Raw genomic sequence first — 27,652 nt, forward strand, 5'->3', positions numbered from 1 at the left:
TATGGACCCGGCTTAAATATGGACCCGGCTCAAGGGCGAGGGGGACACGGGGGGGCCCGGACGCCTGGGTCCTTGGAGGAGGGGGGTGAGGGGGACACTGATCCCCAGGGGACCCAGGCGTCCGGGAGGGACCCAGGAGTTCGAGGGGGACCCAGGAGTTCGGGAGGGGACTCAGGAGTTCAGGGGGGGACCCAGGAGTTCAGGAGGGACCCAGGAGTTCAGGAGGGACCCAGGCGTCCGGGTGTGACCCCCCGACCCCCCTAAAACATTCAAGTTGAGACAGGAGCAGCCAAGCGGGTTTATTGGCAGACTGGGGGGACCCAGGCGTCCGGGGAGGGACCCAGGCGTCCGGGTGACCCCCCCTTCTAAGTTTGAGGGGACCCAGGCGTCCTGGTGACCCCCCTCAGAAGGGACCCAGGCGTCCGGGAGTCACCCCTCTGGAATCTTGGAGGGGACCCAGGCGTCCGAGGGGGGGACACAGGCATTCAGGGGGGGACCCAGGAGTTCGGGAGGGACCCAGGCGTCCGGGGGGGACCCAGGCGTCCGGGGGGAAACCCAGGCGTTCAGGGGGGGACCCAGGCATCCGGGGGGGACCCAGGCGTCCGGGGGTCCCGTCACTGCTGGGGGTCGCCCAGGGGGGCCGTGGGCGCCCCCTCCCCCTCCATCAGCTCCTTGTAGCGGCGCTTGAAGAACCCCAACTTGGGGGGCAGGAAATGGGGGGGGGGGGTGAGGTGGGGGAGGGGCAGGAGGCCCCGCCCCCGTCCCCCCAAGTGGGCGTGGCTCCCCAGGCCCCGCCCCCTCACCTTGTAGAGCCCCAGGGCCGCGAGCCCCAGCAGCAGCAGCCCCCCCGCGCTGCCCCCCAGGATGAGGGGCAGGGGGTTGGGGGGCTCCGGGCGCTCCAGCTCCGTCTGCACCTGCGGGGGACCCAGGCGTCCGGGGGACCCAACCCCCCAACCCAGGGACCCAGGCGTCCGGGGGACCCAACCCCCCAACCAAGGGACCCAGGCGTCCGGGGGACCCAAAACCCCCCAACCAAGGGACCCAGGCGTCCGGGGAACCCAACCCCCCAACCCAGGGACCCAGGCGTCCGGGGGACGCAAAACTCCCCAACCAAGGGACCCAAGTGTCTGGGAACTCCACCTGAGGGACCCAGGCGTCCGGGACCCCCAAGTCCAGAGGGACCCAGGTGTCCGGGAGCCCCAAAACTCCCCCCAACCAAGGGACCCAAGTGTCCGGGACCCCCAACCCATGAGGGACCCAGGCGTCCGGGAACTCCACCTGAGGGACCCAGGCATCCGGGGGACCCAAACACCCCCAACCAAGGGACCCAGGTGTCTGGGACCCCCAACCCCCCAACCAAGGGACCCAAGTGTCCGGGACCCCCAACCCATGAGGGACCCAGGCGTCCGGGACTCCCAAACCCCCAACCAAGGGACCCAGGCGTCCGGGACCCCCAAACCCCCAACCAAGAGACCCAGGCATCCAGGACCCACAACCCATGAGGGACCCAGGCGTCCGGGAGCCCCAACCCCCCAACCAAGGGACCCAGGCGTCCGGGCGCACCTGCGGGCGCTGCGCGCCGGCGCGGTTGCGGTGCCGCGGGTCCAGCTGCAGCTGAGCCGAGCTGCGCAGCAGCGCCCGCGGCTGCTGGGCCTGGGGGCGGGGGGTCACCCGCGGCCCCTGCGGCCCCGGGCCTGGGGGGCTGCCCCACACCCCCCAGACCCACAGCCCCCACAACCCCCAGCCCCACATCCCCCCAGCCCCACACCCCCCCCATGTCCCCACATCCCCCAGACCCACAGCCCCCCAGCCCCCCCATGTCCCCAGCCCCACATCCCCCACATCCTCCCCCAGCCCCACATCCCCCACATTCCCCTCACACCCCGCCATGTTCCTCACATCCCCCCCCAGCCCCACATCTCCCCCAGCCCCACATCCCCCCCATGTCCCCCACACCCCCCCAGCCCCACATCCCCCCCAGACCCACATCCCCCACACCCCCCCAGCCCCACATCTCCCCCATGTCCCCACATGTCCCCCCCAGCCCCACATCTCCCCAGCCCCACAGCCCCCCAGCCCCACATCCCCCACACCCCCCAGCCCCTCATCCCCCCCAGCGCCACATCCCCCACATCCCCCCCATGTCCCCCTAGCCCCACATCCCCCCACACCCCCCTAGCCCCACATCACTCCCCAGCCCCACATCTCCCCACATTTCCCCACAGCCCCCCCACGTCCCCACATCCCCCCCCAGCCCCACATCCCCCACCCCCCAGCCCCCCCGCCCCTCACCATCCAGGCCAGCCGCAGGGTGCCCCCCACCCTGACCCCCAGGCTCCGGGGGGGCTCCAGCGCGGGCACCCGGCACTGCAGCTCCCGGCACCCGGCGACCGCGCAGTCCTGGGGCGCAGCGACGGGGTCAGGGGTCACAGGGGTCAGGGGGTCACGGGGGTCAGGAGGGTCACGGGGGTCACAGAGGTCACGGGGTCACAAAGGTCAGGAGGGTCACAGGGGTCAGGAAAGGTCACAGGGTCATAGAGGTCAGAGGGGTGAGGAGGGTCACGAGGGTCACAGAGGTCAGGGGGTCAGGAGGGTCACGGGGTCACAGAGATCAGGGGATCAGGAGGGTCACAGAGGTCACGGGGTCACAGAGGTCACAGGGGTCAGGGGTCACGGGGTCAGTACACGGGTCCCCGTGCGTGTCACTCACCAGCAGGGGGCGCTCGCGCAGCGGGGGGGGGTCGGGGACCCCCGGGTGCTCCGTGACCCCCCAGCACTCAACCGCGGCCTGGGGACACAGGTCAGGGGGCGCGGGGTCACCCCGTTTGGGAGGGTCACCCCGTTTTTGGGGGGGGTGACCCCGTGTTTGGGGGGGTCTCCCCGTTTTTGGGGGGGGTGACCCCGTTTTTTGGGGGAGGACACGGACGTCACCTCCTCGGGTGTCACCTCCAGCTGCTCCCAAAGCTGCATCCCCCCCAGCACCGTGGGGACCAGGATGGTGACGTTGAGGGGGGGGACACGGCCCCCCAGCAGCTTCACCTGGGGGGACCCAGGAGTTCGGGAGGGACGCAGGAGTTCGGGGGACCCAGAAGTTCGGAGGGGGACTCAGGAGTTCGGGGAGGGACCCAGGAGTTCGGGGGGGACCCAGGAGTTCGAGGGGGACCCAGGAGTTCGGGGAGGGGAGCCAGGAGTTCAGGGGGGAACCCAGGAGTTCGGGGGGACCCAGGAGTTCGGGGAGGGGAGCCAAGAGTTCAGGGGGGAACCCAGGAGTTCGGGGGGACCCAGGAGTTCGGGGGGGGACCTAGGAGTTCGGGGGGACCCAGGAGTTCGGGGCGGGACCCAGGAGTCCAGGAGGGGATCCAGGAGTTCGGGGGGACCCAAGAGTTCGGGAGGGACCCAGGAGTTCGGGAGGGGACCCAGGAGTTCGGGAGGGACCCAGGAGTTCAGGAGGGGGACCCAGGAGTTCGGGGGGACCCAGGCGTCTGGGCGGCGTCACCTCGTATCTGTGGGTGACGTTGGCTCTGTCCTCTCCCTTGGAAATGGTGACGAACTTGGTGGAGTCCGGGGAGCTATTGGGGGACATTGGGGACACTGGGGACATTGGGGACACTGGGGGACATGAGGGACATGGGGACACAGGGGGACATGGGGACACAGAGGACATGGGGACACAGGGGACACCACTGGGGACATGGGGACACCATTGGGGACATGGGGACACAGGGGACATAGGGACACTGGGGACAAGGGGACACAGGGGCCATGGGGACACGGGGCCATGGGGACACGGGGCCATGGGGACAGGGGGTGGCAGCGGTGCCGTCCCTACCTGGCCACAACCACGGTGACCCCGACCTTGACCGGGACGGTGGCGCGATGTCCCCGCGGCCCCATCACCCCGTTGTCGCTGCGGCAGGAAGTGACGTCACAGGCGGGTCCCCCCGTGTCCCCCCCGTGTCCCCCCGTGTCCCCCCGTGTCCCCGTGTCCCCGACCTGCTGGCGTTGGCCGTCACCTCCAGCACGTCCCCGAGCTCCGCCAGCGGGGACACCGACAGCGTCACCGCAAACGTCACCTGCCACACGGGGACATGGGGACAGCGGGACAATGGGGGATAATAGGGACAATGGGATAATGGGGACAATGGGGACATGGGGGCAATGGGGACAATGGGGGCAATGGGGACAATGGGGGCGATGGGGACAGTGGGGACATGGGGGATAATGGGGACATGGGGGATAATGGGGACAGTGGGGACATGAGGGATAATGGGGACAGTGGGGACAATGGGGACAATGGGGACGTGGGGGATAATGGGGACAATGGGGACAAAGAGGACATGGGGACATTGGGGACACGAGGATAGTGGGGACATTGGGGACAATGGGGGCAATGGGGGCGATGGGGACAATGGGGACAGTGGGGACATGGGGACAATGGGGGCGATGGGGACAATGAGGACAGTGGGGACAGTGGGGATAATGGGGATGGTGGGGACAATGGGGCAATGGGGACAGTGGGGACAACGGGGACATGGGGACATGGGGGACAATGGGGGCGATGGGGACAATGGGGACAGTGGGGACAACGGGGACATGGGGGACATCGGGGACATGGGGACATGGGGGATAATGGGATAATGGGGACAGTGGGATAAAGGGGGACATGGGGGAAAATGGGGACAATGGGATAATGGGGGACATGGGGGACAATGGGGACATGGGTTTAATGGGGACAATGGGGTTAATGGGACAATACAGATAATGGGGGACAATGGGGACAAGGGGATAATGGGAACAATGGGATAGTGGGGACAATGGGATAAAGGGGACAATGGGGACATGGGGCTAATTAGGACAATGGGAATAATGGGATAATGGGGATAATGGGACATTGGGGACATGGGGACAATGGGGATAAAGGGGACAATGGGGACAATGGGACAATGAGGGTAATGGGACAATGGAACAATGGGATAAAGGGACATGGGGACATTTGGGACAATGGGACAATGGGGACATGGGGACAATGGAACAATGGGACAATGGAACAGTAGGATAATGGGACATGGGGATATTTGGGACAATGGGATAAAGGGGACAATGGAACAATGGGATAATGGGACATGGGGACAATGGAACAATGGGACAACGGGACAGTGGGACAATGGGGCCAGGGACACCCACCTGGGAGGCGGCGCGGAAGATGGGGGGGCTGAGCAGGCAGTGGGTGGCCCCGCGCCCCGCGTCCCCCTGTCCCCGGTCCCCCTGTCCCCGGTCCCCGTGGCCCTCGGGGGGGTCGGCGCCGCAGCGCAGGGACACGGGGCGCCCGCTGGCCTGGGGGACACGCGGGTCAGGGGGGGGACGCGGGGGGCTTGGGGACATGGGGGGCTTGGGGACATGGCGGGGGCTTGGGGACATGGGGGGCTTGGGGACATGGGGGACCTTGGGGACATGGAGGGCTTGGGGACACCGGGGGGGCTTGGGGACATCTCAAGGGTCTTGGGGACATCTTGAGGGTCTCGGGGACCCCTGGAGACCTTGGGGACACCTGGGGGGTCTTGAGAAAATCTCAAGGGTCTTGGGGACTCTGGGGGTCTTGGGGACACATGGGGGCTCTTGGGGACTCTTGGGGACATCTGGAGACCTTGGCGACATCTCAAGGGTCTTGAGGACATCTTGAGGGTCTTGGGGACCCCTGGAGACCTTGGGGACATCTCAAGGGTCTTGGGGACTCTGGGGGCTCTTGGGGACGTCTGGGGGGTCTTGGGGACACCTGGGGGGTCTTGAGGACTCTTGGGGACATCTGGAGACCTTGGGGACATCTGGGGGGTCTTGGGGACTCTGGGGGCTCTTGGGGACAACTGGGGAGTCTCAGGGACACCTGGGGGGTCTTGGGGACCTTGGGGACGCCTGTAGAACTTGGGGACACATCTTGGGGACCCCGGGGACATGTTGGGGACGTCACCTGCAGCACCGTCGCGCGCTGGTAGCGCAGCCCCCGCGGGTGGCCCAGGGTGACCAGGGCCCCGTACGAGTCCTCGCCGTGATTGGCCAGAGTGACGGTGACAGTCACGGACTCGGTGACACCCAACACCAGCGTGTCCAGCCTGGGGACAATGGGACAGGGACACGTGACACAGGGACAGTGACACAGTGATGGTGACACAGTGACGGTGACAGTCAGGGACTCGGTGACACAGGGACAGTGACACAGTGACACAGTGACACAGTGACGGTGACACCCAGGGACTCGGAGACACAGGGACAGTGACACAGTGACACAGTGACGGTGACAGCCAGGGACTCGGTGACACAGGGACAGTGACACAGTGACGGTGACACAGTGATGGTGACACAGTGACGGTGACACCCAGGGGCTCGGTGACACAGGGACAGTAACACAGTGATGGTGACACCCAGGGACTCGGTGACACAGGAACGGTGACACAGTGACAGTGACACGGGGACAGTGACACAGTGACAGGGACACAGTGACGGTGACACAGTGATGGTGACACCCAGGGACTCGGTGACACCCAGGGACTCGGTGACACAGGGACAGTGACACAGGGACACAGTGATGGTGACACAGTGACGGTGACACAGTGACGGTGACACCCAGGGACTCGGTGACACAGTGACGGTGACACAGGGACACAGTGACGGTGACACAGTGACGGTGACACCCAGGGACTCGGTGACACAGTGACGGTGACACAGGGACACAGTGACGGTGACACAGTGACGGTGACACCCAGGGACTCGGTGACACAGTGACGGTGACACAGGGACGGTGACACAGGGACACAGTGACGGTGACACGGTGACACAGTGACAGTGACACCCAGGGACTCGGTGACACAGGGACAGTGACACAGGGACACAGTGATGGTGACACAGTGACGGTGACACAGTGACAGTGACACAGTGACGGTGACACCCAGGGACTCGGTGACACAGGAACAGTGACACAGGGACACAGTGACAGTGACACCCCCAGGACCAGCATGTCCGGGCTGGCGGGGACACGGAGGGTGACACTGACATCGGGTTGGGGGGGTTGAGGACACACAGGGCTTGGGGACACTTGGGGACAGCTGGGGACACTTGGGGACAGTTGGGGACAGCCGGGGACACGCACCCCGTGATGGCGCAGGTGACGCGCAGGTCGTCGGTGCAGACGCCGTCAGAGCCGCAGTTCTGCTGGAACGGGAGCTGGGGACACACGGCGTCCGTCCGTCCGGCCACCCCATTGTCCCCATGTCCCCATTGTCCCCATGTCCCATTGTCCCCATTGCCCCCATTGTCCCCATGTCCCCATTGTCCCCATTGTCCCCATGTCCCCATTGTCCCCATTGTCCCCAATGTCCCCATTGTCCCCATGTCCCCATGTCCCCATGTCCCCATTGTCCCCATGTCCCATTGTCCCCATTGTCCCCAATGTCCCTATTGTCCCCACTGTCCCCATTGTCCCCATGTCCCCATTGTCCCCATTGTCCCCATGTCCCCATGTCCCCATTGTCCCCCTGTCCCCATTGTCCCCATTGTCCCCATGTCCCCCTGTCCCCATGTCCCCATGTCCCTATGTCCCCATTGTCCCCAATGTCCCTATTGTCCCCACTGTCCCCATTGTCCCCATGTCCCCATTGTCCCCATTGTCCCCACTGTCCCCATGTCCCCATTGTCCCCATTGTCTCCAATGTCCCCATTGTCCCCATTGTCCCCATGTCCCCCTGTCCCCATTGTCCCCATGTCCCATTGTCCCCATTGTCCCCAATGTCCCTATTGTCCCCACTGTCCCCATTATCCCCATGTCCCCATTGTCCCCACTGTCCCCATGTCCCCATTGTCCCCATTGTCCCCAATATCCCCATTGTCCCCATGTCCCCTCACCGTGGCCGTTGTCGGGGTGTCCGAGTCGGGGCTCAGCGCTGGTCTCAGCCCCCATTGTCCCCATTGTCCCCATTGTCCCCATGTCCCCATCGCCCCCATTGTCCCCATGTCCCCATTGTCCCCATGTCCCCACCGTGGCCGTTGTCCCGGTGTCCGAGTCGGGGCTCAGCGCTGGTCTCAGCCCCCCGGCCATTCCCAGGGGGTCCCCGGTGGCCTCGTAGCTCAACTGCAGCTTCAGGGGGGTCAGCGTGTCCTGGGGACACCCCTGGGACCCCCGTGTCCCCCCCCAGGTCACCCCATGTCCCCATGGACAGGTGACCCTCATGAACCCTCATGTCACCCCCATGTCCCCATGGACAGGTGACCCCCTGTGACCCCCCCATGTCACCCCTGGGACCCCCATGTCCCCATGGACAGGTGACCCCCGTGTGACCCCCCCAGTGTCACCCCCATGTCCCCATGGACGGGTGACCCCTGTGACCCCCAGGACCCCCATGTCACCCCCATGTCCCCATGGACGGGTGACCCCTGTGACCCCCATGAACCTCCATGTCACCCCTGGGACCCCCAGGACTCCCCATGTCACCCCCAAGTCCCAATGGCCGGGTGACCCCTGTGACCCCCATGAACCCCCATGTCACCCCTGGGACCCCCAGGACTCCCCATGTCACCCCCAAGTCCCAATGGCCGGGTGACCCCAGTGACCCCCAGGACCCCCCCTGTCACCCCGGTGTCCCCGTGTCACCCACGGCCAAGGCCACGGGCAGGCTCCGGCACGTCCGTCCCGGGCGCAGGCTCAGGGTCCCGGTGACAACGGTGACGTCCCCGGGGAACACGGCGCGGACCCTCGCGCGCCCGGGGTCCAGGGACACGCGGTACCGCAGGGACACGGACACCTGGGTACCTGGGGACACACGTGGGGACATGGGGACATGGGACACGCGGTACCGCAGGGACACGGACACCTGGGCACCTGGGGACATGGGACATGGGACATGGGACACGGGGACATGGGACACGGGGACATGGGACGCGGTACCGCAGGGACACGAACACCTGGGCACCTGGGGACATGGGACATGGGACATGGGACACGGGGACATGGGACACGGGGACATGGGACACGCGGTACCGCAGGGACACGAACACCTGGGCACCTGGGGACATGGGACATGGGGACATGGGACACGGGGACATGGGACACGGGGACATGGGACACGCGGTACCGCAGGGACACGGACACCTGGGCACCTGGAGACATGGGACATGGGGACATGGGACATGGGGACATGGGGACATGGGACACCCGGTACTGCAGGGACATGGACACCTGGGTACCTGGGAACATGGGACACGGGGACATGGGGACATGGGGACATGGGGACATGGGACATGGGACACGGGGACATGGGACACGCGGTACCGCAGGGACACGGACACCTGGGGACATGGGGACACGGGACATGGGGACATGGGACGTGGTACCGCAGGGACATGGACACATGGGCACCTGGGGACATGGGGACACAGGGAGACGGGGACATGGGGACATGGGACATGGGGCACACAGGAGTTGGGGACACGGACACAGGGTCCAGGGCCACTGAGACTTGGGGACCTGAGGGGACAGGGGACACGGTGGGTTTGGGGGTCCTGAGGGCATGTGGGTGGCTTTGGGGACATGTGGGTGGCCCTGGGGACATCTGGGTGGCTTTGGGGACATGGGGGGGGTCTGGGGACATGTGGGTGGCCTTGGGGACATGTGGGTGGCTTTGGGGACATCTGGGTGGCTTTGGGGACATGTGGGGGGTCTGGGGACGTCTGGGTGGTCTTGGGGACATGTGGGGGGTTTGGGGGACATGTGAGGGGTTTGGGGACATCTGGGTGGTCTTGGGGACATGTAGGGGGTCTGGGGACATGTAGGTGGCTTTGGGGACACGTGGGTGGCTTTGGGGACATCTGGGTGGCCCTGGGGACATCTTGGGGGCCCTGGGGACATGTGTGGGGTGTGTGGACCCCGGGGGTCTCACCGAAGGCGTCCGGCGTCCTCTTGGTGGCGCTGAAGCACAGGGTGGCCCGGGCCACCTCCCGCGGGGCCGCGTCCCCTTGGGGACACTCGGTGACCGCGGGGACCTCGCGGGGGTCAAAGGTCACGGCCACGCGGAGCCGCAGCAGCGGGGGGGCCCTGGGGGGGGGAGGGGACGCGCGAGCGGGTCGTGTGGCCGCGTCCCCCCACCTCGATGTCCCCGATGTCCCCGGGGGGCGCGCGGTGTCACCTGAGCAGCAGGACGCGTCCCCGCGCGCCCACGGCCACGTCGGGCAGGTTGTCCCCGGTCACGTCGCGGCCGCCGCTCAGAGATTGGCCGAAGAAGCGCGGCGCGCCGGCCAAACCGCGGCCGGGGACGCGCTGGGGACACCGACACGGGGACCGTGGGGACGTGGGGATGGTGGGGATATGGGGACGTTGGGGATGTTGGGGATGTTGGTGACAGTGGGGACATGGGGACATCAGAGGACATGGGGACATGGGGGACAGTGGGGACAGTGGGGACATGGGGACATCAGGGAACATGGGGACATGGGGACATTGGGGACAGTGGGGACATGGGGACGTTGGGGACATGGGGATGTTGGGGGACATGGGGACAGTGGGGACATTGGGGACATGGGGACAGTGGGGACATGGGGACAGTGGAGACATGGGGGTGTTGGGGGATATGGGGACAGTGGGGACATGGGGACGTTGGGGACAGTGGGGACATGGGGACGTTGGGGACAGGGGGGACATGGGGATGTTGGGGACATGGGGACATGGGGACAGGGGGATGTCAGGGGACATGGGAACAGCAGGGACATGGGGACATGGGGACAGTGGGGACGTTGGGGATGTTGGGGGCACACAGGGTCCCCAACACCCAACATGGTCCCTACAACCATGTCCCCACCACCCAACATGTCCCCATCACCCAATGTGTCCCCAACGTGTCCCCAACACCCAACATGTCCCCATCACCCAATGTGTCCCCATCACCCAATGTGTCCCCACCAGCTGTGTCCCCAACATGTCCCCAATGCGTCCCCAACACCCAACGTGTCCCCATCACCCAACACGTCCCCACTACTTGTGTCCCAAACATGTCCCCAATGTGTCCCCATCACCCAACACGTCCCCACCACCCAACGTGTCCCCACCGTGTCCCCAACACCCAATGTGTCCCCAACATGTCCCCACCACTCAACGTGTCCCCACCACCTGTGTCCCCAATGTGTCCCCAACACCAAACATGTCCTCATCACCCAATGTGTCCCCACCACCCAACGTGTCCCCAACGTGTCCCCACCACCCAACACGTCCCCATCACCCAACACGTCCCCACCACCCATGTCCCCAACGTGTCCCCAATGTGTCCCCAACACCCAATGTGTGGCTGTAGGTGTCACCCCATCCCATGTCCCATGTCCCCAATGTCCCACCTGGCTGTAGGTGTCCCCATCCCATGTCCCATGTCCCCAGTGTCCCACCTGGCTGTAGGTGTCACCCCATCCCATGTCCCATGTCCCATGTCCCATGTCCCTCATGTCCCACCTGGCTGTAGGTGTCACCCCATCCCATGTCCCATGTCCCATGTCCCATGTCCCATGTCCCCAATGTCCCACCTGGCTGTAGGTGTCCCCATCCCATGTCCCATGTCCCCAATGTCCCACCTGGCTGCAGATGTCCCCATGTCATGTCCCACCTGGCTGTAGGTGTCCCCATCCCATGTCCCATGTCCCCATGTCCCACCTGGCCGCAGGTGTCCCCATGTCATGTCCCACCTGGCTGTAGGTGTCCCTGACGCCGCCGCGGTCCCCCGGGAACACGTAGACGGCGCCGGCGCCCTCGTCCTCCATGGGCGCCCCCACGGCCACCTCGGCGCGGCCGTCGCCGTCCAGGTCGCCCAGCGCGGCCAGCGCGGCGCCGAAGCGGCCCAGGGGGTGGCCGGGCTGTCCCCGCAGCGTCCCCGGGCACGGCAGCCGCCCCCCGCGGGGGCGCAGGGGACACACGGACACGCGCCCGCCGCCGCCGCCCCCGAAGAACATGGGCGACCCCACCAGCAGCGCCTCGGCCGCGCCGTCGCCGTCCGCGTCCAGGGCCAGCAGCGACGCCCCGAAGTACGAGCCCACCTGGGGACACCAGAGCCGCATAGGGCCACCAGGTTCCTCTTGGGGACACCGAGAGCTCCAGAGCCTCAACCAACATCTCCAGAACTTCATGGGGACACCAAGAGCTCCAGAACCTCAACCAGCATCTCCAGAACCTTGTGGGGCCACCAGTGTCCCCAGGTTCCTCTTGGGGACACCGAGAGCTCCAGAGCCTCAACCAGCATCTCCAGGACCTCAACCAGCATCTCTAGAACCTCAACCAGCATCTCCAGAACTTCATGGGGACACCAAGAGCTCCGGAGCCCCGTAGAGCCACCAGTGTCCCCAGGTTCCTCTTGGGGACACTGAGAGCTCCAGAGCCTCAACCAGCATCTCCAGAACCTCAAACAGCATCTCCAGAACCTTGTGGGGACACCAATGTCCCCAGGAACCTCAAACAGCATCTCCAGAACTTCATGGGGACACCAAGAGCTCCAGAGCCTCATAGAGCCACCAGGTTCCTCTTGGGGACACCAACAGCTCCGGAGCCCCATAGGGCCACCAGTGTCCCCAGGTTCCTCTTGGGGACACCAACACCTCCAGAGCCTCAACCAGCATCTCCAGAACTTCATGGGGACACCGAGAGCTCCAGAACCTCAACCAACATCTCCAGAACTTCAACCAGCATCTCCAGAACCTCATCCCCCCATGTCCCCTGCGTCCCCCATGTCCCCATGTCCCCCATGTCCCCGTGTCCCCCATGTCCCCTCGTGTCCCCCATGTCCCCCATGTCCCCCATGTCCCCATGTCCCCCATGTCCCCATGTCCCCCGTGTCCCCGTGTCCCCCATGTCCCCATGTCCCCCATGTCCCCCATGTCCCCCATGTCCCCCGTGTCCCCATGTTTCCCATGTCCCCATGTCCCCCATGTCCCCCGTGTCCCCATGTCCCCCATGTCCCCATGTCCCCCATGTCCCCCACGTCCTCCGTGTCCCCCATGTCCCCATGTCCCCCATGTCCCCCGTGTCCCCATGTCTCCCATGTCCCCATGTCCCCCGTGTCCCCGTGTCCCCCGTGTCCCTTGTGTCCCCCATGTTCCCCTGTGTCCCCATGTCCCCCATGTCCCCATGTCCCCCATGTCCTCATGTCCCCCATATCCCCATGTCCCCCATGTCTCCCATGTCCCCATGTCCCCTGTGTCCCCCATGTCCCCCATGTCCCCGTGTCCCGTGTCCCATGTCCCGTGTCCCGTGTCCCGTGCTCACCTGCGTCCCGGTGGCCTCCGCCCGCAGGTCCCAGGCGTCCCCGTGCGGCCGCTGCACCAACAGCAGGAGGCGCCCGACGTGGCGGAACCGGGGGGCGCCCAGCGCCAGCGCGCGGCCCCCGGACACGGACAGCGACAGGCGCTCCACCGCGTACCCTGCCGCACCGGGGGACAGGGGACAGGGGACATGGGGACAGGGGACATCATGGGACGGGGGACATCATGGGACGGGGGACAGGGGACATCATGGGACAGGGGACAGGGGACATGGGGACATCATGGGACGGGGGACATCATGGGACAGGGGACACGGGACATCATGGGACAGGGGACATGGGACACGGGACATCATGGGACAGGGGACATCATGGGACAGGGGACAGGGACAGGGGTCATGGGATGGGGGACACGGGACATCAGGGGACAGGGGACATCATGGGACAGGGGATATGGGACATGGGACAGGGGAGATGGGGACATGGGGATGTAGGGACATGGGGGACATGGGACATGGGGACAGGGGACACGGGACATGGGGACATGGGGATGTGGAGACACAGGGATGTGGGGACATGGGACAGGGGACATGGGACGGGAGACCGGGGGACACGGGACATGGGGACACGGGATGTGGGGACATGCAGACGTGGGGATGTGGGGACACGGGGACGTGGGGACATGGGGACATGGCACGTGGGGACAGGGGACACGTGGGCATGGGGACACGGGACATGGGGACATGGGGATGTGGAGACACGCAGACATGGGACATGGGACATGAGGACACGGGAGATGGGGACACGGGGACACACGGACATGGGGACACGGGATGTGGGGACACGGGGACATGGGGACATGGGGACACGGGGACATAGGGTCAGGGGGTACATCAGGGTCATGGGGGAACACGGGGGACACGGGGTTGGGGTGTCACCAGGGAGCCCCAGAGCCCCAGGATCCTGGTGGGGACACCAACACCTCATGGGGACACTGATGTCCCCAAGACACTCGCAGGGACACCAGCACGGCCCAGGATCTCATGGGGACACCGGTGTCCTCCGAGCACCGCGGTGGCACCAACACGGCCCAGGACTCTCATGGTGACCCCGGTGTCCCCCGAGCAGCGCGGTGACCCGGCGCCGCTGTCTCACCCGCGTAGGCGTCGCTGGCGTCGCCGCCGTCCCCGCGCGACGCGTTGACGAACACGCTGTCCCCCCCGGCGCTGGTGACAACGGCGCCGCCCGACCAGTCGTACGCGCCCACGGCTCCCAGGACGGCCCCATCCTGACGGTGCACAGCGGGGGCGTGGGGACTCGGGACATGGGGACATGGGGGACATAGGGGGACATGGGGGGATGTGGGGGGACGTGGGGACATGGGGATGTGGGGACACGGGGACGTGGGGACACGGGGATGTGGGGACATAGGGGGCGTAGGGACACAGGGGGACGGGGGACATGGGGACACGGGGGGATGTGGGGACACGGGGGGACGTGGGGACACACGGACATGGGGACACGGGGACGTGGGGACACGGGGACGTGGGGATATGGGGACACGGGGGACATGGGGACATGGGGACATGGGGACATGGGGGGACGTGGGGACACGGGACGTGGGGACACGGGGGACATGGGGGACACGAGGGTGTGGGGACACGAGGACATGGGGACGTGGGGACGTGGGAACATGGGGACGTGGGGACACGGGGACACGGGGATGTGGGGACACGAGGACGTGTGGACATGGGGGACACGGGGACACAGGGGGACGTGGAGACACGGGGACGTGGGGACATGGGACATGGGGTACGTGGGGACTTGGGGACGTGGGTCACTCACGGGGGTCAGCAGGGCGCTCAGCCCCTCCTGGGCCATCTCCAGCTGGAAGGAGCTGCTGTGCGCCGAGCGGGTGCCTGCGGCACGGGGACCGGCGTCCGTCTGTCCGGCCAGCTCCATCCACCCATCCATCCATCTGTCCATCCACCCACCCATCCATCTGTCCATCCATCTCCATCCACCCATCCATCCATCTGTCCATCCATCTGTCCATCCCATCTCCACTTGTCCATTCGTCCATCCATCTGTCCATCCATCTGTCCATCCATCTCCATCCATCCATCCATCTGTCCATCCCATGTCCACTTGTCCATCCATCTCCATCCATCCATCTGTCCGTCCATCCCATCTCCATCCATCTGTCCATCCCATCTCCTCTTGTCCATCCATCCATCCATCTGTCCATCCATCTGTCCATCCATCTCCACCCATCTGTCCATCCCATCTCCATCCATCTGTCCGTCCATCTGTCCATCCCATCTGTCCATCCATCTCCATCCATCTGTCCATCCATCCCATCTCCATCCACCTGTCCATCCATCTCCATCCATCCCCAACCCCATCCACCCACCCTAAACCCCTCCAGGCGTCCGTCCGTCCGCGCCCCTATCCGCCCCCCCGCAGGTGGGCGTGGCCGCACCCCGGGGCCCCGCCCCCGGCCCCGCCCACCCTCGATGGCGAAGATCTGGTCCCGCAGCTGCTGCTGGATCCCCCGCAGCGCCTGGAAGTTGTCGACGCGGAACACGTGCTGCTCCGCGGGCGGCGACGCGATGGTCTGCAGCTCCCGCAGCGCCTCCGCGTCCCGGAACGCCCCGCCCACCTGCGCGGACAGACCGACGGACGTCAACGGACAGACAGACTGACCCCACCCCCGGAACGCCCCGCCCACCTGCGCGGACAGACAGACATCAATGGACATGGATGGACAGACCAACAACCCCCCCCGGAACGCCCCGCCCACCTGCGCGGACAGACCGACATCAACGGACAGACAGACTGACCCCACCCCCGGAACGCCCCGCCCACCTGGATGGACAGACAGACATCAACGGACAGACAGACTGACCCCACCCCCAGAACGCCCCGCCCACCTGTGACAGACGGATGGACGGATAAGGTTGGAGATGTTGGGGATGGATGGACAGATGGATGGATGGAGATGGATGGAGATGTTGGGGATGTTGGGATGGCCAAGGGGACGTTGGGGACATTGGGATGGCCAAGGGGACATTGGGATGGCCAAGGAGATGTTGAGGACATTGGGATGGCCAAGGGGACATTGGGGACATTGGGATGGCCAAGGGGACATTGGGATGGCCAAGGGGACGTTGGGGACATTGGGATGGCCAAGGGGACATTGGGATGGCCAAGGGGATGTTGGGGACATTGGGGTGGCCAAGGGGACATTGGGGACGTTGGGATGACCAAGGGGATGTTGTTGGGGACACAGGGCCATTGTTGTGGCCACGGGGCTGTGGTTGGGGACACGGGGACATTGTTGGGGACAATGGCCGCACCCCGATGGCGTAGCGCGTCACCCCCATGCTGTCGGCCAGCGGGACGACGTCCTCGTAGCCCAGCGGGTCGTCGAACTTCCTCCCGTCCGTCACCACCACCAGCACCCTGGTGGCGTCGGCGCGCGCGCCCCGCGCCGCGGAAAACGCCGTCGTCCTGCCGGCGACGCGGGGACAGCGGTGACGCGGGGGGACGGGGACACGGGGGGACAGCGGTGACATGAGGTGACAGCGGTGAGACAGGGGGACAGTGATACAGGGTGACAATGGTGACACGGGAGGACGGGGACAAGGGGTGACAACGGTGACATGGGGGGACAGCGGTGACACGGGGTGACAGTGACACGGGGGGATGGGGACAAGGGGTGACAATGGTGACACGGGGACACGGGGACACGGGGCGTGGTGACATGGGGTGACGGCGGTGACACGAGGTGACAGTGACACAGGGTGACAGCGGTGACACGGGGTGACAGTGACACGGGGTGACAATGGTGACACGGGGGGACAGCGATGAGACAGGGGGACAGTGATACAGGGTGACAATGGTGACACGGGGAGGACGGGGACATGGGGTGACAACGGTGACACGGGGGGACGGGGACACGGGGGGGAAGGTGACACAGGGTGACGGTGACAAGGGGTGACAATGGTGACACGGGGGGACGGGGACACGGGGGGACGGTGATGCGGGGGTGACGGTGACCAGGGGGGATGGTGACGTGGGGGGGATGGTAACACAGGGGTGATGGTGACACAGAGGTGATGGTGACACAGGGGGACAGTGACACGGGGGTGACGGTGACACAGGGGTGACGGTGACAGGGGGGGACGGTGACCGGGGGGAAACGGTGACACGGGGGTGACAGTGATGCAGCGGTGACGGTGACATGGGGGTGACGCTGACATGGGGGTGACACTGACACAGGGGAGACGGTGACACGGGGGTGACAGTGATGCGGGGGTGACAGTGACACAGAGGTGACGGTGACACGGGTGAGGGTGACACAGGGGGGATGGTGACACAGGCATGACGGTGACGTGGGGGTGACACTGACACGGGGGTGACGGTGACGCAGGGGTGACAGTGATGCGGGGGTGACGCTGACGCGGGGGTGACAGTGACGCGGGGGTGACGGTGACGTGGGGGTGACGCTGACACGGGGGTGATGCTGACACGGGGGTGACGGTGACACAGGGATGACAGTGACGCGGGGGTGAGGGTGAGGCGGTGAGGGTGACGCACAGCACGTGTCGGATGGCGGTGGCCGTGCGCGTGGTCCTGCCCAGCTGCTGCACCGGCGCCAGCAGCGCCGCGGGGTCGGCGGCCGCCGCGAACGCCGAGAAGCCGAAGTGGTCGAGGACGAGGTGGGAGAACTGGGACAGCGCGAACTGGGGACACGCGGACGCGCGTGGGACGGCGGCGACAGACGTGGGACCCCATGGGATGTCACCCCCACGAGATGTCACCCCGTGAGATGTCACCCCCATGAGATTCAACCCCATGGGATGTCACCCCACGAGATGACACCCCATGAGATTCCACCCCATGAGACATCACCCCCATGAGATGTCACCCCCATGAGATTCCACCCCCATGAGATTCAGCCCCATGAGATGTCACCCCGTGAGACATCACCCTGATGACGTGAAACCCCATGACATGAGATGTCACTCCATGAGATGTCACCCCATGAGATGTCACCCCCATGAGATTCCACCCCATGACTTGTCACCCCATGAGATGTCATCCCATGAGATGTCACCCCATGAGATTCAGCCCCATGAGTTGTCACCCCATGAGTTGTCACCCCATGAGATTCAGCCGCATGGGTTGTCACCCCATGAAATGTCACCCCATGAGATGTCACCCCATGAGATTCAGCCCCATGAGTTGTCACCCCATGAGATGTCACCCCATGAGATTCAGCCCCATGAGTTGTCACCCCATGAGTTGTCACCCCATGAGATTCAGCCGCATGGGTTGTCACCCCATGAAATGTCACCCCATGAGATGTCACCTCCATGGGATGTCACCTCCATGAGATGTCACCCCATGAGTTGTCACCCCATGAGATTCAGCCCCATGGGTTGTCACCCCATGAGATGTCACCCCATGAGTTGTCACCCCATGAGATTCAGCCCCATGGGTTGTCACCCCATGAAATGTCACCCCATGAGATGTCACCTCGTGAGATGTCGCCCCATGAGATTCCACCCCATGAGATTCCACCCCAATGAGACCTCACCCCCATGAGACATGACCCCATGATCTGTCACCCCATGATCTGTCCCCCCATGGTCTGTCACCCCATGGGCTGTCCCCCGTGTCCCGTGTCCCCGCACCTGCGTGTCCGTGCCCTGGAACCTTCTCATCACCTCCAGCACGAAGTTCTTCATGGTGCCGAAGTCCTGGCGGCTGATGCTGCCCGACCCGTCCACCAGCACCGCGATGTCCGAGCGGCGCCGCGGGCACTCTGCCGGGGACGGCACCGCGGCTCCGTGGCCCCATGGCCCCATGGCCCCATGTCCCTGTGTCCCCTGTGTCCCTATGTCCTCCCAATATCCCCATATCCCCATGTCCCCCATGTCCCCCCATGTCCCCCCATGTCCCCATGTCCCCCCATTGTCCCCATGTCCCCATTGTCCCCATGTCCCTCCATGTCCCCCATATCCCCCATGTCCCCTCATATCCCCATGTCCCCCCCGTCCCAATGTCCCCCCATGTCCCCCCATTGTCCCCATGTCCCCCCATGTCCCCCCCGTCCCCATGTCCCCCCATGTCCCCTATGTCCCCATGTCCCCCCTGTCCCCACGTCCCACCATGTCCCCCCCTTGTCCCCATGTCCCCATGTCCCTATGTCCCCCATATCCCCCATGTCCCCGTGTCCCCCATGTCCCCATGTCCCCCCATTGTCCCAATGTGCCCCCATTGTCCCCATGTCCCCATGACCCCCCATGTCCCCTCATGTCCCCCCATGTCCCCCATGTCCCCATGTCCCCCCTTGTCCCCATGTCCCCATGTCCCCCCATTGTCCCCCTGTCCCCATGTCCCCCATGTTCCTGTGTCACCCCCTATCCCCATGTCCCCCCATGTCCCCCCATTCTCCTCATGTCCCCATGTCCCCCCCTGTCCCCAATGTCCCCATGTCCCCCCGTGTCCCCCCATTGTCCCCATGTCCCCATGTCCCCCCATGTCCCCCCATTGTCCCCATGTCCCCCCGTGTCCCCCCATTGTCCCCATGTCCCCCCATTGTCCCCATTGTCCCCATTGTCCCCATGTCCCCCCATTGTCCCCATGTCCCCCCATGTCCCCCCATTGTCCCCATGTCCCCCCATGTCCCCATTGTCCCCGTGTCCCGTACCCGGCGTGGCCGCCGGGAGGCGCCGCAGCGGCTGCAGCGCGGGATCCAGGACGACGCAGAAGCCGCGGACGTGGACGTTGTGACCACAGAGCTGGGGGGCGGTGGGGCCGCACACCTGGACGGACACGCGGACGGACACGCGGACACATCAGGTGACGGATCGGGGGGGGTTCATCTCCTGCCACCCCACGAGTTGTCACCCCCTGAGTTGTCACCCCATGAGCTGTCACCCCCACGAGATTCCACCCCATGAGATTCCACCCCATGAGCTGTCACCCCATGAGCTGTCACCCCATAAGCTGTCATCCCCATGAGTTGTCACCCCCTGAGCTGTCACCCCATGAGCTGTCACCCCCATGAATTGTCACCCCCTGAGTTGTCACCCCCATGAGACGTCATCCCATGAGATGCCACCCCCATGAGCTGTCACCACATGAGACGTCACCCCATGAGCTGCCACCCCATGAGCTGTCACCCCATGAGCTGTCACCCCACTCACCACGGCCTCGGTGTCCCCGGCCGCCAGCGCCAGCCCCAGCGACGCATTGGGGGCCCCTGTGGGGACACGGCGGGGGGGTCATCACCCCCTTTTCCGGGGGGACCCAGGCGTCCGGGTGGGGACGGGGGGACATGGGGGGGGTCTCACCGGTGACCGAGACCTCCTGGCACGTCCCCAGGCGCTGGCGACACCAATAGACGGCCCCCGAGCGGTTGTCGCCGTCGCGGCGCAGGGGGGCGCCCACCAGCACCCTGCCGGGATTTTGGGGTTAATTCGCACGATTTTGGGTTAATTTGGGGTGTCCCCCCACCCCCCCAGCCCGGTGTCTCCTCACCCGTCGCTGAACTGGGCGACGCTGTGACCGAAGGCGGCGCCGGCGTCACCGGAGAACGTTGTCACCGACTCCACGTCCACGCCGGTGCCACCGCACGTCAGCGCTGCGGCCGAGAAACGGACCCAGGCGTCCGGGACCCCACCCCAACAGGGGACCCAGGCGTCCGGGCACTCAAATCCCAAATAGAGGACCCAGGCGTCTGGGCACCCAAACCCCAAACAGGGGACCCAGGCGTCCGGGCACCCAAACCCCAGGAGGGGACCCAGGCGTCCGGGACCCCATCCCAACAGGGGACCCAGGCGTCCGGGCACTCAAACCCCAAATAGGGGACCCAGGCGTCTGGGCACCCAAACCCCAAACAGGGGACCCAGGCATCCGGGACCCCATCCCAACAGGGGACCCAGGCGTCCGGGCACTCAAATCCCAAATAGGGGACCCAGGCGTCCGGGCACCCAAACCCCAAACAGGGGACCCAGGCGTCCAGGCACCCAAACCCCAAATAGGGGACCCAGGCGTCCGGGACCCCATCCCAACAGGGGACCCAGGCGTCCGGGCACCCAAACCCCAAACAGAGGACCCAGGCGTCCGGGACCCCATCCCAACAGGGGACCCAGGCGTCCGGGACCCCATCCCAACAGGGGACCCAGGCGTCCGGGCACCCAAACCCCAAACAGAGGACCCAGGCGTCCGGGACCCCATCCCAACAGGGGACCCAGGCGTCCGGGCACCCAAACCCCAAACAGGGAACCCAGGCGTCCGGGCACTCAAACCCCAAATAGAGGACCCAGGCGTCTGGGCACCCAAACCCCAAACAGGGGACCCAGGCATCCGGGACCCCATCCCAACAGGGGACCCAGGCGTCCGGGACCCCATCCCAAGAGGGGACCCAGGCGTCCGGGACCCCACCCCCAACAGGGGACCCAGGCATCCGGGCACTCAAATCCCAAATAGGGGACCCAGGCGTCCGGGCACCCAAACCCCAAACAGGGGACCCAGGCGTCCGGGCACCCAAGCCCCAAATAGGGGACCCAGGCGTCCAGGCACCCAAACATCAGGAGGGGACCCAGGCGTCCGGGTGTCACCCACCCCCACCCCAAATAGGGGACCCAGGCGTCTGGGCACCCAAACCCCAAACAGGGGACCCAGGCGTCCGGGCACTCAAGCCCCAAATAGGGGACCCAGGCGTCCGGGCACCGAAATCCCACATAGGGGACCCAGGCGTCCGGGCACCCAAACCCCAGGAGGGGACCCAGGCGTCCGAGTGTCACCCACCCCCACCCCAAATAAGGGACCCAGGAGTCCGGGTGTCACCCACCCCCCACCCCAAATAGGGGACCCAGGCGTCCGGGTGTCACCCACCCCCACCCCAAATAGGGGACCCAGGCGTCCGGGTGTCACCCACCCCCACCCCAAATAGGGGACCCAGGCGTCCGGGCACCCACCGGCCCCCAGGAGGACGAGGAGCCGCCGGACGGACGCGACAGGACGGACGGACATGGTGACAATGGGGACCTGAAGCAGAAGTTGGGTTGTCACCAGCACCCCCACCCCCCTTGTGCAACCGCGGTGACGTCACCAACTTCCCGTCCCTTGGGACAGCGGCCCCTCCCCCCACCCCCACCCCGGGGGCCTTTGCGACCCCCACGGGGTCACCGCAGGGTCACCGCGGGGTCATGGGGTCACCGGGGGGGAAGGGGGGGGTGTTGGGGTCACTGGGCCCTTGTCACCCCCAGACCCCCAACAATGAGACAGGGGGTGACGGCCCCTCCCTCCCATCACCTCCATCACCAACACCCCTCCCCATCACCAACACCCCTCCCCCCATCACCCCCATCACCAACACCCCTCCCCCCCATCACCCCCCATCACCAACACCCCTCCCCCCATCACCCCCCATCACCAACACCCCTCCCCCATCATCACCCCCCATCACCAACACCCCTCCCCCCCATCAGCCCCTCCCCCACACCCGCCACCCCCGCCCAGGGGGGAAAAGGCGTTTTGGGGTGAAAAAGGCGCTTTTGGGGGTGACAGCCCCGCCCCCTTCCCCTGGCCCCACCCCCTTCCCCCGGCCCCGCCCCGCTCCCTCACGGCCCCGCCCCCTTCCCCGGCCCCGCCCCCTTCCCCCGGCCCCGCCCCGCTCCCTCACGGCCCCGCCCCCTTCCTCCGGCCCCGCCCCGCTCCCTCACGGCCCCGCCCCCTTCCCTCCCGGCCCCTCCCCAAGCGGAAGGGGAGGGGTTTATGCAAATATACGCTAACGACACGGGGTTACCCAGCGGCCCCCGCGGCGGGAAGGGGCGGGGCTGCGCTCGGACGCCTGGGTCCCCGGACGAGGTGAGGGGCGAGTCTTGCGTTCCCGGACGCCTGGGTCCCTCTCTGGGGTGTCTCCGAACTCCTGGGTCCCTCTCTGGGGTGTCTCCGAACTCCTGGGTCCTCCACTGGGCTCCCGGACACCTGGGTCCCCTGTTGGGGCTCTCCCCGAACTCCTGGGTCCCCTGTTGGGCTCTCCCCGAACTCCTGGGTCCCCTGTTGGGGGTCTCCCCGGGCACCTGGGTCCTCTCCTGGGGTCCCGGACACCTGGGTCCCCTATGTGGGTCCCCCCGAACTCCTGGGTCCCCCCGAACTCCTGGGTCCCCCCGTTGGGGCATTCCGGAACTTCTGGGTCCCCCGAACTCCTGGGTCTCTGCGTTGGGGCGTCCCGGACGCCTGGGTCCCCGTTGACCTGGGTCCCCCCGTTGGGACGTCCCTGAACTCCTGGGTCCCTCCGAACTCCTGGGTCCCCGTTGGGGTGTCCCCAAACTCCTGGGTCCCCCTGAACTCCTGGGTCCCCATCGACCTGGGTCCCCCTGAACTCCTGGGTCCCCCCATTGGGTCCCCCCCGAACTCCTGGGTCCCTCCGAACTCCTGGGTCCCCCCTGTTGGGTTGTCCCCGAACTCCTGGGTCCCCCCGAACTCCTGGGTCCCCGTTGGGTCCCCCCGAACTCCTGGGTCCCCGCTGGGGCGTCCCGGGCGCGGGGTGCCCGTGGCGCCCGCTGACGCGGTCCCTCAGCGCCATGGCGGCGCCGGCGGTGCTGGCGCGGTGGCCGCGGGTGGCGGCGCTGGCGCGGGGGCCGTGGCCGGCGTGGCCGTGGCCGTGGTCGCCGCGGCGCGGGGCTGGGCACAACCGCTGGTCCAAGGTGCGCAACGTGAAGGGCCCGCGCGACGCCGAGCGCGGACGGACCTTCCAGCGCCTGGCGCTGCTGCTGCGCTCCGCGGCGCGCGGTACGGCCGGGCACGGCGGGGGACACCACCGGGTCTTTGGGGGTGGTGGGGACTCAACTGGGTCTTTAGGGGGTGTTGGGACCGACCTGGGTCTTTGGGGGTGGTGGGAACCCAACTGGGTCTTCCATGGGTGTTGGGGACTCAACCGGGGCATCCGTGGGACCCAACTGGGTCTTCCATGGGTGTTGGGACCCAACTGGGTCTTCCATATGGGACCCAACTGGGTCTTTGGGGGTGGTGGGACCCAACCAGGGCTACCATGGGACCCAACTGGGGCATCCATGGGTGGGGGGACCCAACTGGGTGTTTGGAGGTTGTTGGGGACCCAACCGGATCTTCCATGGGTGGTGGGAACCCAACTGGGGTGTCCATGGGACCCAACTGGGTCTTTGGGGAGTGGTGGGGACCCAACCAGGGCTACCATGGGACCCAACTGGGTCTTCCATGGGTGTTGGGGGACCCAACCGAGGCATCTGTGGGACCCACCTGGGTCTTCCATATGGGACCCAACTGGGTCTTCCATGGGTGGGGGGACACAACCGGGTCTTCCATGGGTGGTGGGAACCCAACTGGCTCTTTGGGGGTTGGGGGGGCCCAACTGGGTCTTTGGGGGGTGGTGGGAACCCAACTGGGTCTTCCATGGGTGGGGGGACCCAACCGGGGCATCCATGGGACCCAACTGGGTCTTCCATGGGTGTTGAGACCCAACTGGGTCTTTGGGGGGTGGGGGGAACCCAACTGGGTCTTCCATATGGGACCCAACTGGGTCTTCCATGGGTGTTGGGAACCCAACTGGGTCTTTGGGGGCTGTTGGGAACCCAACTGGGTCTTTGGGGGGTGGGGGGACCCAACTGGGTTTTTGGGGGGTGTTGGGACCCAACTGGGTCTTTGGGGGGTGTGGGGACCCCACTGGGGCTTCCATGGGTTGTTGGGACCCCATTGGTTCCTTGGAGGGTTGATGGGCCTCCATAGGCTCCTGGGTGGCTGGTGGGACCCCATAGGCTCCTGGGTGGCTGGTGGGACCCCATAGGCTCCTGGGTGGCTGGTGGGACCCCATTGGCTCCTGGATGGCTGGTGGGACCCCATTGGCTGTGGGGTCCCCCCGCAGAGGGCGGCCCAGACCCGGCGCTCAACCCCCAGCTGGCCAACGTGGTGGAGCAATGTCGCGCCAACAACATGCCCAAGGCGTCCATCGCGGCCGCCATCCAGAGCGCGGTACGTGCGGCGGGGGGACGGACAGACGGACACACAGACGGGCCCCCCGGGTCCTCGCTGAGCCCCTCCCCCCTCCAGGAGCGGCCGTCGCCGGACACGCGGCTGCTGTGGGAGGCGCGAGGTCCCGGCGGCGCCGCCATCCTGCTGGAGATCGTCACCGACAACCCACGGCGCAGCCAGCGCGACGTGCGGCTGCTGCTCGCGCAGCACGGGTGCGTCCAGGCGGCGGACCCCGGCGTCCGGGTGGACCCAGGCGTCCGGGAGTGGGGGGCGAGGAGGGACCCAGGCGTCCGGGCGGACCCAGGCGTCCGGGGGTGGGGGGCAGGGAGGGACCCAGGCGTCCGGGAGGACCCAGGCGTCTGGGAGTGGGGGGCGGGGAGGGACCCAGGCGTCCAGGGGTGGGGGGCGGGGAGGGACCCAGGCGTCCGGGTGGACCCAGGCGTCTGGGCGGACCCTGGCGTCCGGGAGTGGGGGGCGAGGAGGGACCCAGGAGTTCGGGAGTGGGGGGCGGGGGGAAGGGACCCAGGCGTCTGGGAGTGGGGGGTGGGCGGGGGGAGGGACCCAGGCGTCCGGCGCTGAGGCCGTGCGTGCGGCGCAGGGCGGCGCTGCGGGAGGGGCCGTGCGGCGCATTCGAGGAGCGCGGCGTGGTGCGCGTGGCGCCCCGTGACGCGCGGGGGCGGCCGCTCGGCCTGGAGGGGGCGCTGGAGACCGCGCTGGACGTCGGAGCCACCGACGTGGAGGAGGATGAGGAGGGGGAGGGGCTCAAGGTGGGCGGGGCTCAAGGTGGGCGGGGCTCAAGGTGGGCGGGGCTGGAGGGTTGGGGCTGGGGCGGCTCCAGTGGGTGGGGGGCTGGAGGGGGTGGAGCTTGTGGTGGGCGGGGCTGGAGAGGACGGGGTCTGAGGTGGGTGGGGTTCAAGGTGGGTGTGGCTGAGGGGGTGGGGCTTGAGGTGGGTGGGGCTGAGGGGGTGTGGCTTGAGGTGGGTGTGGCTGAGGGTGGGGCCAGAGGTGGGTGGGGTTGACAGGGTGGAGCTCAAGGTGGAAGGGGTGTGGCTCGAGGGGGGTGGGGCTGGGGGTGTGGCTTGAGGGGGTGGGACTGTGGGCGTGGATCGAGGTGCATGGGGCTGAGGGTGGGGCTTGAGGTGGGTGGGGCTGGAGAGGGCAGGGCCTGAAGTGGGTGGGGTTCAGGGTGGGTGGGGCTGGGGGGTGTGGCTCATGGTGGGTGGGACCGGAGGTGGGTGGGGCTGAGGGGGGCGGGCCTCAAGGTGGAAGAGGTGTGGCTCAAGGTGGGTGGAGCTGAGGGTGGGGCTTGAGGTGGGTGGGGCTCAAGGTGGGTGGGGCTGGGGGCATGGCTCAAGGTGGGTGGGGCTAAGGGTGTGGCTCGAGGAGGGTGGGGCCTGAGGTGGGTGGGGTTGAGGGGGCGGGGCTCAAGGTGGAAGGGGTGTGGCCCAAGGTGGGTGGAGCCCGAGGTGGGTGGGGCTGGAAGGGGGCGGGGCTCACGATGGGCGGGGCTGGTGCACAGTCACGCCCAATAGACCTTGAGCATTCATTACCCAACCCCATTGGCCGTTCTTTGGCCGTTCTCCACTCCCATTGGCCACCGCACCAACACCGCCCCCCTCACCGCCCCCCGTCCGTCCATCCGTCCGTCCATCCGTCCGCAGTTCCTGTGCGCGCCGGGGGCGCTGGGCGCCGTGTCGCGCGCCCTGGAGGCCGCGGGGCTGCGCCCCCTGGAGGCCGCGGTGCGGTTGGTGCCGCGAGCACGCGCGGCGCTGCCGGGGGAGGCCAGGGAGCGCGCGCGGCGCCTCCTGCGGGCGCTGGACGGACACCCCGACGTCGCGCGCTGCCACCACAACATCCAATGGGAGGAGGCGGCGGCGCCGCGGCCGCAATAAACACCGTCCCGGTCCCGCGCCAAGATGGCGGCGCCGTGGTTTATTGAGGGGGCGGGGTCAGTCGTCGGAGTGGGCGGGGCTGCTGAGGAAGGCGTAGGGGAAGGCGGGGTCGTCGTCGTCATCGTCGTCGTCATCGTCGCCCTCGGACGTGATTGGCCCCAGGGGGCCCTTGCCCCGCCCCCCGCTCAAGATGGCGGCCGGCGGGCCAGCGGCGTCGTGGGCGGGGCTCAAGATGGCGGCCGCGGACACGCCCAGGTCGGGGCCGTTGGGTGTTGGGTCAACCCTTGACCCCATTGGCCACGCCCCATCCCTTGATCCCACCCCATTGGTTGACCCCATTGACCACACCCCATCTTCTTTTGACCCGCCCCCATTGGTTGACCCCATTGACCACACCCCATCCCTTGGCCCCATTGACCCAACCCCATTGGCTGACCCCAGTGACCACGCCCCATC

The 27,652-nt window shown here is 66.7% G+C and overlaps 2 protein-coding genes across 2 annotated transcripts; one reads left to right on the forward strand and one right to left on the reverse strand.

Annotated features, from left to right (window-relative positions):
* Window positions 1-285: 285 nt before the first annotated feature.
* LOC308051169 (integrin alpha-X-like) lies at window positions 286-23,883 on the reverse strand (the record flags this gene model as incomplete). Its single annotated transcript, XM_080361499.1, has 30 exons — window positions 286-698; window positions 804-914; window positions 1,564-1,653; window positions 2,293-2,400; window positions 2,711-2,788; window positions 2,932-3,039; window positions 3,497-3,569; window positions 3,830-3,907; window positions 3,994-4,073; window positions 5,185-5,334; window positions 5,966-6,107; window positions 7,142-7,215; window positions 8,027-8,158; window positions 8,643-8,797; window positions 9,924-10,078; window positions 10,170-10,300; window positions 11,710-12,057; window positions 13,280-13,434; window positions 14,197-14,237; window positions 14,384-14,562; window positions 15,120-15,193; window positions 15,786-15,936; window positions 16,634-16,787; window positions 17,877-18,022; window positions 18,977-19,107; window positions 19,996-20,110; window positions 20,495-20,550; window positions 20,642-20,745; window positions 20,829-20,931; window positions 23,811-23,883. 30 exons carry the CDS (start codon window positions 23,881-23,883, stop codon window positions 615-617), a joined length of 3,579 nt encoding a protein of 1,192 aa, XP_080217625.1. The 3' UTR covers window positions 286-614.
* Window positions 23,124-27,593, forward strand: TACO1 (translational activator of cytochrome c oxidase I). The gene is made up of 6 exons (XM_080361470.1): window positions 23,124-23,162; window positions 23,878-24,089; window positions 25,198-25,304; window positions 25,383-25,516; window positions 25,903-26,071; window positions 26,966-27,593. Exons 2-6 carry the CDS (start codon window positions 23,882-23,884, stop codon window positions 27,194-27,196), a joined length of 849 nt encoding a protein of 282 aa, XP_080217596.1. The 5' UTR covers window positions 23,124-23,162; window positions 23,878-23,881; the 3' UTR covers window positions 27,197-27,593.
* The last annotated feature ends 59 nt before the right edge of the window (window positions 27,594-27,652 follow it).

The sequence above is a fragment of the Nesoenas mayeri genome (assembly GCF_963082525.1).
Source record: "Nesoenas mayeri genome assembly, chromosome: 32".
NCBI classification, from domain to species: Eukaryota; Metazoa; Chordata; class Aves; order Columbiformes; family Columbidae; genus Nesoenas; species Nesoenas mayeri.